Genomic DNA, 19,117 nt, shown 5'->3' with positions numbered 1-19,117 from the left:
ATGTTTTATTACAGCAGCGTATGTGAACAGATCTATAGAGATCTTTTCAACCATGTGTCCAAACAAGTTGCTCTATCTGAATCACAGAAAGTATAGGCTTGTTTACCCATTAAGCAAAATATTATTTGATCATAAATGACATGATCAGAATGACATGATCAGACTAGTTATATTTTCAACACAATGACAGAAAGGACATTTCGGTCCTACAGCATTTTAAGTTCCACTAAGGACAAGGTTTTACACAGCCTGTGAGTTTCTGTCTAAAAACTCAATTTGGTGGGTTTTTCACAACATCTCTGTTTATACCTTGTGACTGATAAACTGAATTTAGTAGTTCATGAATTCATTCATTCTCTATATCACTTATCCTATGGGGGTTGTAGAGGGGAGATGGAGCCAATCCCAGCTGACATTGGGCAAGAGGCGGGGTACACTTTTGACAGATTGACACATCGCTCCAAAGAGTCTCAAGATAAATACTCTAAAATACCCGTTGAGAGTTGATTAATTCGAATCATTTTGAACTTCTTTCTCCTCTCTTCCTGTAGAAATGACAGCAGAGGACGACCCGGCTCCATGTGCGATCTCAGGTCACGGGCGCCAATGCCCCATCAACGGCACAGTGTGCAGGGAGGGCTGGCAGGGTCCCAACGGTGGCATCACCAACTTCGACAACTTCCTGTTCGCCATGCTGACGGTGTTTCAGTGCATCACCATGGAGGGCTGGACGGACGTGCTGTACTGGGTGAGCTCCTCCCACTTTAAGAACCTGTGCCTTTCGCTGGCCTTCAGCGTTAAATGTGCGCTCAGATCAGCCACACAGCAGTGATGTGACTGACACGCTGATGATGAAGCTGCTGATCATTTCCTGGGGCAGCTCTTATCACTCGGATGTGATTGATTGACTAAATGACTGAGAGCATTCAGCAGCTCCTCTGACAACCTGCTAATTGTCTGTTTTTCTTTATCTAAAGAAAAAGCTACGGTTTAACCCGTGTTCTCTTCTTTTCTGACAGTTTCTAACTTACATTTCCTTCTTTTCTTTCTCTACATTCCTCTATCTCTCCCTCCTCTCCTTCGTCCGTGGGAACGCTCGTCTTCCTCCAGATGAACGATGCTATGGGCTTAGAGCTTCCATGGGTGTACTTTGTCAGTCTTGTGATCTTCGGCTCCTTTTTCGTTCTTAACCTGGTTTTGGGTGTGTTGAGCGGGTAAGCACCTTCTTCCCTCTACCGACAGAGACCCTCAGCTTGCCCGCTTGCAGGCTGGAGGTTCTCTGTCCCTTCATGTGTTTCCTGTCGCGTTAACCAGCTGCCATTTTGGTTCCTGTAGGTCAATGACGCCATCGGATGGGAGACGCCTTGGATTTATTTTGTTAGCCTCATCATACTCGGCTCCTTTTTCGTGTTAAACCTTGTGTTAGGTGTGCTAAGTGGGTAAGAGGCAACGTCTTGCAGTGGGTTTGCAGTGTGCAAAGCGTGTATATGTGCTGTGGGTTGTTCTTCACCCCGCACGGCTTGCTGTGTCAGGAAATAGTCTTAACCCATAATAGAGTTTGCTCTCTGCTGAAAGTTCTCGGATGTGGGAAGAACACAGATCCTGACAATCGTTTTTGCAAACAATAAAAAAATATATTGCGTTAGGCCCATCGAGAATGAAGGCACATTCTCTCTCAGGCGTTGTCCCCTGTCCTCTGTCGGCGTCAAACTATCACGTCCTCTCCACGGCAACTGCAAAGTGAGCCCTCTCCTCCCCCCAACCCACCCAACCTCCTGTGAGAGAAATTAATCTCATTCCTCGCCCTTCACTCCCTCTGCGCTCCTAAGCTTTCTCAAACCCCACTTTGCTTTCCCGGCGCTGCAGAGTGGGGGGCGGGGTATTACAGTAGAATTAACTCTGGATGGTTGACCAGCAGAGCCTAGTTAAAAAAAAAAAAAAAATAGAAAAAAAGCCAAGAAGGTTGTCATAATACTCAACTCAGACTCTCTTGCGGCGCTGACGGCTAATTGAGATTGGCGGGGGTCAGATTTCTGGATGCAGTCTTTCAAATGCTGCTTTCTCACCTGCTGACATCCAGTCTTATTGTCGTGTGTCAGGTCATCTCGTATTCTTTACTCGTTCATCATCAGAGCTCAAATAACCCCATGACACCTATCCTGCCATACATGTATACGCAGAATGTATATAATATCTAGGCCCTGTTTACTGAAGCGCTTCACATATCGCTGTTTCCCCAGTAGTAGTAGTGGTTTTATATAACGTTTGAATTTTGATGTGGCGCAAATGTTGCATGTCTCTTGAAACCATCTGTCCACCTAAATTACCTTTTCTGTATGATAAAGATGCTCGCCGCCTGAAGGATACGCTACTGTACCGTCAGGCTCTAAATATAGCCGCGTGTTGTCTTTCAAAGGCGTACATCTCCCTCCAGTGGCTGCGCATCAGAAAAACATACACAGCTTTGAAAGCGCGCGTTTGAAGTGTGTGAATATGCAGAGCAGAATCTGGACGAGGAGAATTAACCGGAAATACACACACAGGCTATCTTCTGTCAGTGCAGTAAAAGCAGAGGATTTTTTCACTTTTTTCTCAAGGACGAGTTGTTTATTTCCATTTTGCTGTTTGCTGTGGAAGTGTGTGTTCTCTTTGAGTGTATTTTTGCCCACCTGCTGGTTTGAATGCGTTTCCGTGTGTTGTCTGTGTGTGCCTCTGCAAAACCAGAGAGTTTTCCAAGGAGAGAGAGAAGGCCAAAGCTCGTGGAGACTTCCAGAAGCTGCGCGAGAAGCAGCAGCTGGAGGAGGATCTGAAGGGTTACCTGGACTGGATCACTCAGGCTGAAGACATCGACCCCGAGGACGAGGCCGATGAGGAGACCAAGCGCAACCGTAAGTGTCCTCTCCCACTCGCTCTTTCGATTTGTTAAGAGTAACGCAAGAGCCCTTCAATACAGAACACTGATCTATATATTCGAATGTTCTATCCACCAGTGTGTGTCATTATTGACTTGGGAGAGATATCATTTCTACATATAGACTTAATATGTCCTATAGACTAAATCTGAAATGTGTATTGGGAGATTTGTAAAAAAGAACATGGTGGTTCTTATATTCAAAACTGAGTAGATGTTTCCTTGAGAGATTTGTGTCCTTTTTCCCTTACTGCACCAGAAAACAAGTCAGTCTTGTTGAGACATATCACAGTTACAGAGGGTTTACTGTAGAAAAAAGAGCCAATACATAAATCTGACCCTGCACGCATGTCTTCACTTTTTTTCCTTTTTTTTGTGATTTTGCATCGACTTGTGACCATCCACCGGAGAGAAGAGAATTTTTTTTTTTTTAGCATCAGCAACTTTTCAAAAGCCATCTTGGAACTGTAGGAAATCCCTGACTGAGGTAGAGGTAGATAATGTAGCTCGATCAATGCTGCAAGTAAAAGATCAGTTGCACTTTAAGAAATCTCAGAGCCAATCAGCTAATGATGAATCAGCCTCTGGGGGAAATGGCCAATGGCCGAACTTGAGGTTAGGCTGAGGCTAAAGGTAAATCTGACTGGCTACTGGCTATTAATATGAAATCCATCTGGCTGCTCAGTAGATCAGACATCATTACCTCTAAACACTGTCCCCTCTCAAGCTGGAAATAGAAACTAGAAGATCCCAGTCTTGTCCCTCGTCTACATAGTCACATGCAGAATGTGTTTATAGAGATAAAATAAAGTAATTGCTAAATATCTCCTGGGACGAACACTTTAGAACAAGATCTGAAACTGTAATAATGATAATGCAAAAATGATTAATAGTACTTGTGCCATAGTCTGGGATAGACTCTCGGCCAGATGCACTGAGATATAAATTACACTTAAAAAAAGCTTGGCAACAATTTTCACGCAATTTTTTTTAGTTTGGATATTCTCAAATACCAGGTTAGTAAATATTACTGCTAATTCTAGGTTTTTGACACGATATTGAAATAGAATTTCACTCAGACTACCTCTGCATCTATAAAGTCCACAATAGAATATTTTAACATTTCGTCCATCTATGAAAAAGAGATTGCCTTTTCTTAGTAGGGGTTAATATGAACATGTGTGAAGTGTTTGAAGCAGAGTGTACAGACCGGTTTTATCTCCACCATCAATGGACAGTCTACCACTGACAGAAATGGAGCATGCCGCGACGCCACTGGATCTTCATCTGAGGAAGGGGGAAAAAATCATGTTACTTGAGCAGTAGGAAAACTCATAATCCAAATCCTCTTTATATAAGCAGCACACATGATGCAGAGGAGAAACTGCGACTGCTTCACCTACGAATCTGTCTATTTTTTTTTTTTTTGCACTGCTCATTTCAATCTCCCCTCATTTGAAATGTTCTCCCCGTTCATTCACTGTTGCCTCTCCCACTTGTGTTCTCCTGTAGTCAAACCTCATGTCCTGTATAAAGTCGAGTGTGAGACAGACGTTTCAGTTTTGCAGGTGAAGGTTCGTGTGTTACGTGGAGGCAGGTCCATACGGCTTTTCAACGTCCATCCTGGCTTTCGGTGTCTGTCGACGGTGTGCGGGCCCCTTTCTAACATGTTATCATGCAAAAAGCTGTAATTAGCGCTGTAACATGTTGGTACAGGGCCGTGTCCCCTGCAGGCGTTTCCTGTGACTAACAGCTCTCCATGTCGTTCTTCTGCCCTCCTCAGTGTCTGCAGCCCCTGTGGCTCCTGCTGCGCTTGCCATTGTTGGATATTGATATTTTGAATACTGTTGTTGTCCTGTGGTGCTTGTGTGCTCTGACCCATTTTGATAGCAGCCCATTCTCGCCCCCCATGTCCCTCTGCTGTGCCGTTGTGTCTGAATGCATGGGCTTGCATGCATTACACATGAAGGGGTGACTCTGGCTGACCTTACTGAGAAGAAGAAAGGAAGGTTTGGGTGGTTCAGCCAGTCGTCCGACACTCATGGTAAATCCTGTGGTTTCCCTCCATTGTTCTCTTGCTATTATGTGTCTGTTTACATGTTTTCTTACGTACGTGTGCAAACGAATGTGTGTATGAGTGTTTGAAGCACAATCAAATCTCCAAAAGAAAACTCGAATGGCACTTAGTGTGGTGATTACCTCCGCAACGGTCCCCTTCAAATGATACAAGCCCCAAAGCTGAGGCCACATTACATCTCTTAGCTACACTTCAAAATTATTTGCCTTCTATATATTCCTCCTCCTTCCACCACGATTCATGGAAACTGTTAAGTAATTTTTAAAGATAGAAATGTTACAAGCTGTATTATCAGCTTACTACTCCACTACTCTTTTGTTTTCCATCTTTCAAGATCAAGTTCCAATGTTTTTGTAATTTTTTAAGTTAACGTAGGGTCAGCGATGAATTGTTACGTGGTGGATGTGATGAGCAAATCAGCCTAGCAATAAGAACTATGTCATAGAAAGAAAAATAAATAATATTAAAAACATGCTTTAATGTTAACAGGTTCAGTCGTCCGTTATTGTGGCTGTGTTCTTCACAAACACATTTTTTGTGATTGAATAGGAGACGAGTGAAATCAATTTTAAAGAACAGCAGCAAAAAGTCCAGTTTGAACCTTCAGAATTGACTCCTGTGTGTGTGAGAGTGTGTGTGTGTACTATCTCATCACTGTGCCTTACTACTGTGTTAAACCCTCACGTTTGAGCATCAGAGCCTCTCAGTTGTCTTTATTCTTTTTCCCCTGCTGTTTTTTCCCTCTTTTAAAGTCTACCGGTTCTAAATGAAACCATGTCTCCGTTAAGTGAGTGTGACGTGGAGCAGTAACACAGCTGCCACGCCCTGTTTCCTTCCCACGTCCCATTTGAAAAAGCTGGAGCTCTGTATGAATATAGGAAACAGGGCTAAACCCAGATCACTACTCCAGAAGTCAGCACTATTTCCAGAGCTGTCCTAACGCTCCGGAATCAAAGCCAACACGTCTACATAAGCTAAGCAGCGGCAGCAGTAGCACACACACCTTGCGGGCTAAAGCACTGAGACGTTTCACACAGTTAATCATCATCCGGCTGCACAGACAGACTTTGCAAGGAGCTGGCAGTATTTGGAGTGTAGCGTTTCAGCGACAGCTTTAAGAGCTCCGTCCTCCACACCCTGCACCTTTCTCCACTCCGCTCCTCATTGTGTGCATCAGTCAGCTCCGGTGGAGCAGCTGTCCACTCGCCTGTCCCGTGTCATCTCCCTCTCAGCACTCAGTAAATGATACTGATGATGACAATGATGCACAGCCACAGTGCCGCTTAGTGGCCTCCTCCCTGTGAGGTAGCTTTAGAGGTGAGGCTTTGGAGTTTAAAAAAGTTTAAATTTATCACTAGTTGGGATGCTTTTGTAGACTTTATAGTGTAAAAAGATTTGTACAGAATGTTCTATCTTTTCTCTTCTTTTTGGAAGAACTCCAAACTGATGCAGCCTCAGTTCTATTTCTTTCCATATGCTTGTTCCCCCTGGGAAGCTCTGCACTGTGAAATATCTTGTGCCACAGCAAAGTGCATATGATTATTTTTTTGTAAGTGTCTGCTTTATTTGCTGCTGCAGCGAGCGTCCCGGCCAGCGAAACGGAATCTGTGAACACAGAGAATCAGAACGGGGAGGAGGAAAAGACGCCGTGCTGCGGAGCTCTGTGGTGAGAACATACAGCACCTAAATGACCACTGTTATCACACTTAAATCTAATAACAGTGGGGTGACTACTTCAATAAAAAACATGGATCACTCACATCACAGGCTCTCAGCACAGTCATCACCACTTCAGGCTTCTTTTCACCATAGTACAAGTTACTCTTGTATATTTATGAGTTGTTTTTAGTAATAAGCCCCTGTTTCATGATTTCTTGTATTAACTTCATTCCTTATTTATTTTTAGATTGATATTTTTCTCTACTTAGATTGTATCTAGTTTAAAGTAGTACTTTATTTCTTCAACTGCTGTTGACTGTTACAGCAGGACACGTATAAATGACTTATCAACAAACAACCTGTGATTCTAATATTAACTGAATTCTTCTTTCTTTCAGTCAAAAAATTTCGAAGTCTAAGTGCAGGTCAGTATATTTTTGCATCTGTGTCTCTGCATGTTGAATGTTGAATAACCATCCATATACATTGGTATAGGGATTTAACTACAGTACTACAGTATTTTATTCAACTCTACCAGAGAAGATACATTAACAGGTTTTAGAAAGTCAGCATGTACCATATGGTATTTTTAGAGAATCGCCTTACACAGTGTTTTTTCAGCTCGTTTACTGAACAGTGTGACTTGCAGAAAATATAGTGATGCAATTCCCTCATGGCCCTTCCCCTTTAGTCCACTGCATCTCGGTTATTACTGGGAACAAACCTTAGAGATTTCCTAACAACAACCGCTGATGTTTAGATTTTATTGTTTGGACATTTTAAGTTTGAGACCAGAGCTTTTGTTTTTATAAAGCACTTATATTGTGTTGTTCTTTGTATTAATGTTTCTCCCTCTCCTCGTAGTCGGCGCTGGCGCCGCTGGAACAGATTCTGCCGCAGGAAGTGCCGGTTGGCTGTTAAATCGGTGCCTTTCTATTGGTTGGTCATCATCTTGGTGTTCCTCAACACCCTCACCATATCATCAGAGCATTACAACCAGCCGTCGTGGCTGACACAAGTGCAGGGTAGGAACCACAGTGCTTCTTATTGTTAACTGACATTATCACCTTATTATCTCAAAAAGCTAAAACACAGATATGGATCATAGTTATTTCAAATTTGAATTTCAAAGTTTTTCTAAATTGTATGCATCGTAATCATAATCTGTATATAAAGATGGACGATATGACAGAACCCCAAAAGTAAAGCCAGAGCATTTCTATTGCCACCTAGTGGTTAGGTCAAGTATAGCTCATAAATCCTGCATCATCCATTTTAGTGGATGGGATATGGACCAATTAAAGTCGTTAAGCCTGTGTATTGATGGGAACTTTTTGGGTTAGGGGTATGGCTTAATTTCCAGATAGTGGGAGGAAGTGGAGACACATTGTGGATCTTTGTTTACAGTCTGTGGTCATGAGGATGACATAAACTCGTCATTGTATTATATGTGTATTTTCTCATGAACTACTGCAGTTGTGTCATGTACTCTGTGTTATGCTATTATGATGTTCATTTTGACTTTGACCGAGGATGAAGGTTAAATAATATTTAAACAAAATATAACTCTTTTCTGTTGGAACATCTGTGCTGAGTGTAGACCGAATAAAGAGTAAATGTGAATGGCATATGTAAGTTTTTTAAAAGCACTGATACTTCTGTGCTGTGAAATAATCTATCTCTTCTGTGGTTTTCAGATGTGGCCAACAAAGTGCTGTTAGCCATGTTCACGTGTGAGATGTTGGTGAAGATGTACAGTCTGGGGCTACAGGCCTACTTCGTGTCACTGTTCAACCGCTTCGACTGCTTCGTGGTGTGTGGAGGAATCACTGAAACCATTCTGGTGGAGTTGGAAATCATGTCTCCCCTCGGTATCTCTGTGTTCCGCTGTGTGCGTCTGCTGAGGATCTTCAAGGTCACACGGTGAGACCATTCTTTGTTTGTGTGTGTCAGCGTACGCGTGTGTGTGCACGTGTGGTGTTCGGCTAATCGTCGGTCTATCCTCTTGTTTTTGCTCGACCTCTCTCTGTAGTCACTGGCAGTCCCTGAGTAACCTGGTAGCATCGTTGCTCAACTCCATGAAGTCCATCGCCTCCCTGCTGCTGCTGCTCTTCCTCTTCATCATCATCTTCTCCCTGCTGGGCATGCAGGTGTTTGGCGGAAAGTTCAACTTTGACGAAACTCAGACCAAGAGGAGCACGTTTGACAACTTTCCCCAATCTCTTCTGACAGTGTTTCAGGTACAGTTCAAATTAGGATATATATCTACAAACTGCAAACATCTATATTTTTCCCATTAGTGCTTTATGATATACGTATAATAAAAACACAGATAAAATAGATCAAATGTGATGTATTTACATGAACACATTTAGAAAGAAATAGGGTTTAAGATTTTACAAACAACTGAAGAGGTAACAATAAATGAACCATAAATCAGACAAGCTGAGATAACGCCATCAGTGTGTGTTTTGTCTGAAGAAACAAAACAATGCAAAAATGAACTTTCAAACTCTTTTTAAAACTAGTTTACTATTGTCACTATTATATAGATTCAATATAATCAATCAATCAATCAATCATTAAACATTAAACATATTAATAACCACTCATATTAGTAGATTTTCTACTGCACCATGTGAAAGAAAACTGTTGTCAGCACATTTGCTCTAAAACTGTGACATTTGACATTGAAATAAGTTTCATGATTGATTTTAGATCCTGACCGGCGAAGATTGGAACGCTGTCATGTACGATGGCATCATGGCGTACGGAGGCCCTTCGTCCTCTGGGATGATTGTGTGCTTTTACTTCATCATCCTCTTCATCTGTGGAAACTGTATCCTCTCTCACTCCTGCTAACACACCAGACGCTGCTCCAGACGCTAAGTCTACGTTCATTCATATATGTGTTTGGAACGTACATGACCATCTGTTGATACAGTGCTGATATTTGTATGAATTACGATACTGATCTGTTTTCAGTCATTAATAAGTGATTGTGTAGTTACACTCAAGGGTTGAAGAGAGTTGTCCTTCACTGAAGCCTTCGCTCAGATATCCTGCTGAATGTCTTCTTGGCTATCGCTGTGGACAACTTGGCAGATGCAGAGTCTCTTAACACAGACGGAGCAGACAAAGGGTGACTGCTGATCTACTGCTAAGTCTTTGTGTGACAAATATGATTTAAATATTATTTTCAACCAATGTGTCTGAAGGAAAGAGGTTGTTCCTTCCTGCAGCTTCTGCTCCCAGTCCACCACATGCACCTTATATGTCACGCAGGGTTTCAACTGATTCACTGTAACTGCGCAATAATCATTTCTGCCATGGAATTTTAATTTAATAGGTATATATATGTATTTGGTTAACGTTGTACAGCAATTTTTTTGTTTTCTTATCTTAGATGTCAAATATTTACAACAAATATGTGTGTATTTCAGGGGAAAAAAGGAGGAGGAAAAAGAGGAAAAGGTATCCTTAACTTCTTTCTAACGTAACGCTGAGTCAAAGACAGATAAAGATGTTATGTTCACTGACTCACTTTCACACTTCATGCTTGACTGTAAGGAAGAGGAAGAGGACAATGATGACACGGCAGCGGAGGAGGAGGATCCAGAGGTACCGTCGGGGCCTCGGCCCGTCCTCTCTGATCTGGTGAAGAAAGAGAAGATCACTCCTATCCCAGAGGGAAGTGCCTTCTTCATCTTCAGCACCACGAACCCGTAAGACAGCATCACAACAACATCACCCACGCCACATAGATAGATAGTGTCTGAGGTGTGTGTTTTCTTTGTCCTGCAGGGTGCGCGTGTTTTGCCACAAACTCATAAATCATCACATCTTCACCAACCTCATCCTGGTGTTCATCATGCTGAGCTCCGTCTCACTCGCCGCTGAGGATCCCATCCGGAACTTCTCCGCTCGCAATATTGTAAGTTTTATCAAACCTTCCTTGGAAATGTATGGTGACCTCTGACAGACTGTAGCGAAGAATAGTCGGTCAAATTATATTATTGAGAAATCCTTTTTGTGATAAAAGTAGTTCTGAATAGACTACTTTTACTTTTTATGACTTTGCCGGTGCTAATGCATTTTTTAGCTGATTCATTTTAAATTGAATACTTTCTACATGTCTACTGACCCGTGATCTAAGTTTATACATTTAATTTCCCCCCATGTCTGTGTTTAAATAGCAGTTGAAGTAATTATTTGATATGCAATACAAATGGACAAAGGCCGCCGACAACAGAGGTGTTTGAAAAGATTTGAAAAAGTAATATAGAATCGTTAACTTTACAATAATAAAACCTATACACTAGCAATTTGACTGTAGTATTGCATAGAGGATGTCACCAGGAAAATTAAATCAGGTTACGAGTGCGAAAAAAGACGCGTTTGTGAGTCTGAACTAATCTTTTCCTTTGAGAGGCTAGAGCTGCACTTTTTGTCCTTTGCTGCAGTTCTATAAACCACAGAGAGCGTGAGAGAGAAAGAGGGAGAAACAAAGTGAAGAGAGAGAGAGAGAGAGAGAGAGAGAATATTGGATGTTTTGTTTTCATTGTCCAACAAATACAGTATTTCATCTGTCCTGTCCTGTAACCAAGATCACTTGTAGATCATTTTCCAGAACAATACATTCAGTTTATTTGTCAGGACAAAGTTTCGCTCTTGTCAGGACGCCGGGACAATTCTGTAAAATATGGTCTGTGTGTATTAAAAGTCAACGACTGGTCACTGTGCTCGGTTCCTATATAGTCATGATTTAAGGTCTAGATCGGCAACAGCAGCACGTTTAAATCAAAGAAACGACCTGAGTCACATGTTTGATTGACAGTAATGTTTTTCTCCTATAATTGCTTTTTTCCCAACAGAATAGCTTTTGAACTGCAATGATTTGTAACAGCTGACTCACACATCTGAGAAGTCAGTGTCCTTAAATGCACCAAATAGTATCGGTGTAAACACTCACTCTGGCACAGGTAAAGAGATCAAAATACGTAAAAGACACAAAAAGGAAGGAAAGAAGACTTCAAACAAAAGTCGAAGGAGTAAAATAATATAAATTAAATAGATGTGTAAAATAACAAAATTAAATCAAATACATTGATGTTTGATCTAGATTTTGTACAAATACTTTGTTTAAAGGCACTTTTTTAAATTTTTGTCTGGATTCAAAAGCTGCAATGGACAAAAGACCCAACAGCTAAAAAAGATGAATGCAGATAATAGATTTTTTTACTATATTGTAAAGAACTGAGATGTAGGTCTGTGCACTTAAAGGTCCAGTGTGTAAGATTTAAGTGAAAGGGATATATTGGCAGAATTTGAATAAAAAATAATCCTAGTTTGGTTTCCACCAGTATGTTTCATAAATTGTACAAATTGTTGTTTTCTATACCCTAGCTCCTTTATGTTTACATACTTAATATTGACATCATTAAAGCTTCCTGTTTATATTTCAAGAGCTACAACACAAAAAAACAACAGGCACATCCTCTATAACTAAATAACCCTAGGCTGTGTTGCCGATGTGTTGTTTTCTGTGCACTGTAATGATTTTTATTTCATTTTGCACATAATGGTTCATTGTTGACCTTCAGTTTTCTGCATGGAAAATGACAGAGAAGTATTGAATTCTCTTTTTGCAAGTAATTGAATATTTCTGTGCTATCATACCAGAAGTAGCTTAAAATGTTCCTCTCTTATTCATTTAGTTTGTTATATAATGTATGAAGCTGCACAATGAACTGTCTTTGTTAAACATCTACGTTGCTTTTTGCAGATACTTGGTTACTTTGACTATGCTTTCACGGCTATCTTTACTGTTGAGATCGTATTGAAGGTAAATGCCATGTGTCCCCTGTCCGTGCTGTGACTAACCACACCCCCAATAATATTCCAAACGTCTCGTTGCCTTCCAGGTCCTAGGCTATGCAGATTATGTCTTCACTAGTATGTTTACATTTGAGATCATATTGAAGGTAACCCCTTAAAATGACAACGAGAGCCTTGCTGCATTCTCTCCTTGTGTGTCACCTGCCACTCAGTACAACCTGGCTTGTTTGTTTCCTTTCTCTTATTTACTTTTTTCTTCACGGCACCTCTTTTAAAAAAAAATACATAAAAACAAAAATGAAACAAAAATTAATATTGGAGACGTAACATGCACACACGAACACGGACACAAAGATCTGTTCAAGTAACACTAATCACATAACTCCTGTTGGGGGAAGGAAACATGACATCAACATTACATTCAACTCACATGGGTGTCACGTCATTGGGGCAGTCATCGCTGAAATGATTTTCATGACACAGATATGATGCAACCCTCGGTGCGATGCAACAAAAATTTGACGGACTGTTTCAGACATTGTTCAGGCATTGGCTGAAGTTGAGTTAGGTGCAGGGACGCTGGGAGTAGGGGTACTGGTGGGGCTGCAGCACTCCCTAAAGGAAGGAGACCGGAACTGCAAGGCGGGAGAAGAAGAGAGGAATATTCATGGTACTAAAATCAACATTTTTCAAAATCAAATATTTGATTTGATTTTAGAACATCAGCATATTTTCCGTGCAGATAATTTGGCACAAACTGAAAGGATAAACGATTTTAGTTAAGGGTTAGATAGATCTAACAAAAACTTTTCCAATTCCTTTAATGGCCCTAAATCTATGGGTTTGCTGTCTGTTGTAATTTATGATATTCTGAAAACTGGAATAAAGTGCTGTTGGCCATTGAAACAACGAATGTTATGCTGCCGCATTTAATATGACGTCATTATGTACTTCCTCTCAGCACCCCCAGCTCGTACCGACTTCCAGTGTCCCTGGTTAGGGGTAATTCTAAGTGGGGAAGGGTGTGGGTTCAAAGACGTAAAGTCAACTCCAGTCAAAGCTTAACGCCATGCCTCTCGTACCGACTGCTCTTCAGATAACCCATAAAAGAGGGGGCAAAACCAACCATGTTCCTGCCGAGCATGGTTCAGTCTGCTTTCCCATGACTGAGTGCCTAGAAATGTGGAGTTGCGTCTGCAGCCGTTTGGGCAAAAAAGAGCTCCTGCTGCTGTCTGACTTGAAATCCTCAGCTGCTCTCAGTTAGCGCTCCCCTCTCTCCCCCTCTCTGCAGGGCTCCACATTTCCATGCACTCGGAAAAATTAATCCTTTACTTTTATTATTTGGAGAAGAGTTTTTTTGGCTGGGTTCTTCTTCTCTGCCTGCTGAACTCTGAAGTTTTAATTGGGAGCTGCTTCCCCTACATTATAAATATTAAAGAACATAATGCAATGTGCTTTAACATGACGGTCCACATGAATGTGACAATAAGGCCATTTCAACTTTCCAATCACTATAACTAGAGCTCTAGCAGGTGGTAAATATCCCTGACATCACGGCAACAAAATGCATGTTTTATTGCCTCATCCCATAGTCGATTGTGAAATGAATGACTTACTACTACATTCATGTAGTTAGGGGCCGTGGGGGTGGCGATGGTAGATTTAGCCTCCTGTTTCACTGCTCTGAGCTCGCCACCCCAAATCAGTGTGATCTAAAGAGTGTGGAGACGTGTGCGTGTGTATGTTTTTGTGTGTGTGTGTGTTTTTGCAAGGTTGTGAGTGCTTAGAAAATGTTTGTCCTTTAAACGTGTTTGTACTGTATGTGTGTCTGGGTCCTCTCTGACCATAACCGTAACGTGTTTGTGTGTGAATTGTGTGCGTTGGATTAAATGTGTGAGTGTTTTTCTTTCTCATTTGCTCCTCTAACTTCTTCCAATTTCTCCTCAGATGACCACGTACGGAGCTTTCCTCCATAAAGGTGCATTTTGTAGGAATTATTTCAACCTGCTCGACCTCTTGGTGGTGGGAGTGTCCCTTGTCTCCTTTGGCATTCAGTGAGTACAAACAGAAATATTTGCCTTCTGGCCAAACAGTAAAAGTAACTCAACCATAGAGTGTATGTAACGCTGGACCATGAATCTCCACTTCCTCCCACTATCATTAAAACAAAGGCTAAATATCACATATTGCAGCACTGCCATTTTGTGCTTTTCGAGTCAGAATCTGCGAAGTAGCGATCAGGAGATGAAGCCACAGCAGCAGGGTCCCAACAATACAAGTGCTCCACCAATCCTGAGTCAGTCTCAGCTGTCAAGCATAACGTTTCACCCTTTTTTTTTGCCTAAAATAAATAATTAAAACCTAACTTGCTGGAAAAAACAAAAAAAAACATCTGTGTTATAAGAACAAAGACAGAAGCCATATTTGAGAAAATTGTAATTGTCGTGTGTTGTGACAACTTTGAGTTTAGTTCGCTCTATGTCACTTTTGAGGAGCATTCATGTCGTCCTTCTTTATACACATTTCATGTTCTTGACCAAAGAGCTCCAGAAAATACAGAGACACAGGAACAAAATGTAGGATCTGTGGAATCTTGTTTTTCATAAAGAGAAAAGTCAAAATCATGTCAGATAAGAGGCAATTAAAATCAAGAACACTGAGTTTGAGCTGCAGTCTGATGTTTGACCGGATGTGATGAATGGATGCAGAGAAGAAATGAAGAGGGAGGATATTGATTAGAGTTTCGTAATATTTATTTGTACTTCAGTACATAACTTTACTCCTTTTCTCTCTTTTAATAACGTGTGCATTACAGCCATTTGTTATAATTTTTCAGATCCTCAGCCATCTCAGTGGTGAAGATTCTGAGGGTCCTCCGTGTTCTTCGGCCCCTGAGGGCCATCAACAGGGCCAAAGGCCTGAAGGTGCAGCCTATTCACAAGTCATCCCGCAGCTTGTTCACTCTTATAACCACCATCTTAGAGTTGTCTGTTCATCAGGGGTGAAACAACTTCTTAACACTTTTACGACTCTGTCTTACAGCACGTGGTGCAGTGTGTGTTTGTGGCCATCAGGACCATCGGTAACATCATGATCGTCACCACTCTGCTCCAGTTCATGTTCGCCTGTATAGGGGTGCAGCTGTTCAAGGTCAGCAGTTACCCAGGATGAAGACATTATTTTAATATTCAGATTCAGAGAGAAACTTTTTTGTTTTCCCCCACAGGGAAAGTTCTATCGCTGCACAGATGAAGCCAAGTCCAATGCAGAGGAGTGCAAGTTAGTTTAACATGTCTTATACAGCAAATTAAAACATGGACAGTCCTCAATTAGACCTTAACTGTAATACATCCCTTTCTCATAGGGGCACCTACATCCTGTATAAGGACGGAGACGTGAACCAGCCGACCATCCACAAACGAATGTGGCACAACAGCGACTTTAATTTTGACAACGTCCTGATGGCGATGATGGCTCTGTTCACTGTGTCCACTTTTGAAGGCTGGCCTTCGTAAGAGTCAAACTTTTTACTCTGCAAGTTAAAGTCAAATCTCTTTAAAATCAACACCACCTGAAAGCGGCTATGAGAGAAACAAACTGATGACATCTGTGTTTCGACAAACCTTAGCCTGTCTTCAAACACTCTCCCCTTCATGTCTCCTCCTCTCAGGTTACTGTACAAGGCCATCGACTCCAACAGGGAGAACCTCGGCCCCATTTACAACTACCGCGTGGAGATTTCTATCTTCTTCATCATCTACATCATCATCATCGCCTTCTTCATGATGAACATCTTCGTAGGTTTTGTGATCGTCACATTTCAGGAGCAGGGAGAGAAAGAGTACAAAAACTGTGAACTGGACAAGAACCAGGTGAGAGTCGGCAGCGTCACAGAGTGTGGGGCAGCAGTACAAATGATGCCGTTTATTTACGTCTCTCTTGTGGCTAAAAAACAATAATCTAGTTTTAAATGATTTTTTTTTCTCTATGCAGCGTCAGTGTGTGGAGTACGCTTTGAAGGCTCGTCCACTGAGGCGGTACATACCTAAGAACCCGTACCAGTACAAGTTCTGGTATGTGGTGAACTCCACTGGGTTTGAATACATCATGTTCGTGCTCATCATGCTCAACACGCTCTGCCTGGCTGTGCAGGTAAGAAATCAAGTTACATCTCGGAAACCAAAGATAGAAATGGGATCACACTTCACAATTATTTGAGAAATAATATGCATAGATAAATATTTGTCAACAATTTGACAAAAGTAAGTGTTTGTTAATGCTCATTTAATTAGAAAGCAGTTGACTTTCAATATTGGGTTAACATAATATGTGATATGGAGAATATGGAGAGTCAAAACATTTTGAATTTGGTGCCCCCTCGGAACAGACTCTTAAAGACACAGTCATAAACGGCATTACAAGAAAAGTTGCTATACATTTTTTTGAATTATTTTAAATAATGTTGTGAATGCATTAAAAAATACCTTATTAATTAAGTAATTAAGTTAGGGTTTTTGAGCGCTATATCCAATTTTTCAAATGTTTTTTTTCACCCATTCCTCTGTATCTAATCTCTGCAGCATTATGGTCAGTCAGCGACATTTAACTATGTCATGGATATTCTCAATATGGTCTTCACTGCTGTCTTCACTGTGGAAATGGTTCTGAAACTCATCGCTTTCAAACCCAGGGTGAGTCACCCCTGCAAATACATTCATGCTCACACTACTGCCACCAGATCACTAACACACACTCACTGAATCAGAGACAGAAATAATCTCACCGAAAATATAAATATTGTTTATTGAAGAAATGTTAAAAATGTTCTCAGATATTCTCATTCACTTCCTTGCCAAAGGTGAAGTCTGCGTAGCTTAGCTTTAAGACTGGAGATGGGTTTGGGTTCTCCAACGTTAAAATCACATGTTCCTGGTTTAACATGTTAATAAGTCAGTTTTAAAGTTTAAAGGTTGTTTTTTAGTTTGGCCTACTTCATCACTCTGTCTTTATGCTACGCTAAGCTAACCCACTGCTGGCTGTGTCTTCCCATTTAACAGACAAACATGACAGGGATATTGATCCTCTAAACCAACTCACAAACATTTGTATTCCTAATCATTTCAAATGAATCCTTTGATGTTCAATCAAAGAGCAGCATATGAACGTGTTTTCATTCTCCCCTCGACTATGCCACCTGATCACCAGCTGTGTGTTGCCAAGAAGGACAGGCTTCTAGTAAGATACCGAGTGTGGGGTGCAGTGTTGATTTTTTTTGTAATATTAGCATTAGCATTAGCATCAGCGTGGTGTGCACACTCTGCAGCTCGATCTGTGTAAATTACTGCACTATAATCAGGAGCCCTCCAGCTGGAGTAGGCAGCAGGTTGGATCCTGTGTGTTTAAAATGAACGACCTACTTTAAGTGGATTGCAATTTCAGTGTGAGAGCAAGTCACTGTTTGTTTTTGCTGATCTAACCCTCCACTCGCCAACCACTCACTCCACCTCAATCAGGGCTACTTTGGAGATGCCTGGAATGTGTTCGACGCCCTGGTTGTGATTGGCAGCATAGTAGACATTGTACTCAGTGAGATTGATGTAAGTAAGCTCGGCCACGACTCGCCTCGCTGCTCTCTGTGGTTTCTCTGTTCCTCCGCAGCTCTCGATGGCACGTCACCTGTTTTATCTGATTCCTCTTGATGCCTTATCTCCTTTTTTTCTCTCTTTTTGTCCTCCCCTTACCCTGTCATTTCATGAAAACATGAACTCATTCTCTACACTCTCTCACACTCTGATTCTCTGTTTTCTCTTCATGCTCTCTCTCATTTATTCCCATCTTTCCCCTTGCGTGTTGTGTCGTGCATTAACAGCACTATTTCGCTGATGCTTGGAACACTTTTGATGCCTTAATTGTGGTTGGTAGCGTCGTCGATATTGCTATCACTGAAGTGAATGTAAGTATTACAATTTTCTTTGTTACAAGTCAAACTGAAGCCGCATAGGAAAGCCACATGACAATCAACAGTATTATTTGTATGCTTGTACTTTTGTCCACCGTATCAGTCGTTCCCAAATATTTTTGTGAACAGATCAACAGCAACTCTTTCTCCTCTTGCATTTTTTTTAAATTTAAGGTATCTTAGATTCCTTAAAGGAGACATATATTCAATTTCAGTCTTTTAAAGAGACAGCAGCAAAAATCTGTTGTTTCAGACAGAGGCTGAAATGAGGAGCTATGCACAATATGAGGAAAATGATGTGTCCTAATAGCATGTAAACCTTGTCAAGTAATAACGGAAATTAAAGTTATTAACCAGATTATGAGCATAATATGTCCCCTTTAGGTAGTTAGAGTGTCTTTTTCACAAAGGAGACTTCTCTCATGGGAACCACTTCTCTATCATGATCAGATGTAACCTACTCTTTAAAATGTTGTATTTGCTAAACTAAGAGCAGGTCCTCAGCTTGAATTATCATTTGTGTAAAGGCATTGGTAGCTGTTGAAGTGTCATTGGCTTTTTCTGTAAAGCTTCTGTTTGATCTTCATTTATATATCCTGTTGTTATCAGTGAACACCAAACGAATCTAAAAGTCTGTCATGCCGAAGTTTTGCTTCTGTTAAATGCTTCAGTG

The 19,117-nt window shown here is 41.2% G+C and overlaps 1 protein-coding gene across 1 annotated transcript in view; it reads left to right on the top strand.

Annotated features, from left to right (window-relative positions):
• cacna1da (calcium channel, voltage-dependent, L type, alpha 1D subunit, a) overlaps nucleotides 1–19,117 on the top strand; it is a 57,387-nt gene that overhangs the window by 20,323 nt on the left and 17,947 nt on the right. Inside the window, exons 6-30 of the mRNA XM_062402146.1 lie at nucleotides 552–748; nucleotides 1,111–1,214; nucleotides 2,725–2,888; nucleotides 4,881–4,955; nucleotides 6,567–6,654; nucleotides 7,046–7,072; nucleotides 7,512–7,672; nucleotides 8,345–8,570; nucleotides 8,680–8,887; nucleotides 9,366–9,486; nucleotides 9,705–9,789; nucleotides 10,091–10,121; nucleotides 10,218–10,372; nucleotides 10,452–10,581; nucleotides 12,433–12,492; nucleotides 12,572–12,631; nucleotides 14,433–14,539; nucleotides 15,322–15,409; nucleotides 15,528–15,635; nucleotides 15,712–15,764; nucleotides 15,850–15,996; nucleotides 16,156–16,357; nucleotides 16,479–16,637; nucleotides 17,066–17,176; nucleotides 18,355–18,438. Coding sequence (XP_062258130.1) covers nucleotides 552–748; nucleotides 1,111–1,214; nucleotides 2,725–2,888; nucleotides 4,881–4,955; nucleotides 6,567–6,654; nucleotides 7,046–7,072; nucleotides 7,512–7,672; nucleotides 8,345–8,570; nucleotides 8,680–8,887; nucleotides 9,366–9,486; nucleotides 9,705–9,789; nucleotides 10,091–10,121; nucleotides 10,218–10,372; nucleotides 10,452–10,581; nucleotides 12,433–12,492; nucleotides 12,572–12,631; nucleotides 14,433–14,539; nucleotides 15,322–15,409; nucleotides 15,528–15,635; nucleotides 15,712–15,764; nucleotides 15,850–15,996; nucleotides 16,156–16,357; nucleotides 16,479–16,637; nucleotides 17,066–17,176; nucleotides 18,355–18,438 — 2,951 coding nt within the window. The remainder of the gene's footprint in view (nucleotides 1–551; nucleotides 749–1,110; nucleotides 1,215–2,724; nucleotides 2,889–4,880; nucleotides 4,956–6,566; nucleotides 6,655–7,045; nucleotides 7,073–7,511; nucleotides 7,673–8,344; nucleotides 8,571–8,679; nucleotides 8,888–9,365; nucleotides 9,487–9,704; nucleotides 9,790–10,090; nucleotides 10,122–10,217; nucleotides 10,373–10,451; nucleotides 10,582–12,432; nucleotides 12,493–12,571; nucleotides 12,632–14,432; nucleotides 14,540–15,321; nucleotides 15,410–15,527; nucleotides 15,636–15,711; nucleotides 15,765–15,849; nucleotides 15,997–16,155; nucleotides 16,358–16,478; nucleotides 16,638–17,065; nucleotides 17,177–18,354; nucleotides 18,439–19,117) is intronic.

The sequence above is a fragment of the Platichthys flesus genome, chromosome 2 (assembly GCF_949316205.1).
Source record: "Platichthys flesus chromosome 2, fPlaFle2.1, whole genome shotgun sequence".
Classification (NCBI taxonomy): Eukaryota; Metazoa; Chordata; class Actinopteri; order Pleuronectiformes; family Pleuronectidae; genus Platichthys; species Platichthys flesus.
The sequence above is the reverse complement of the archived record's forward strand: the minus strand, read 5'-3'. Positions and strand labels throughout refer to the sequence as shown.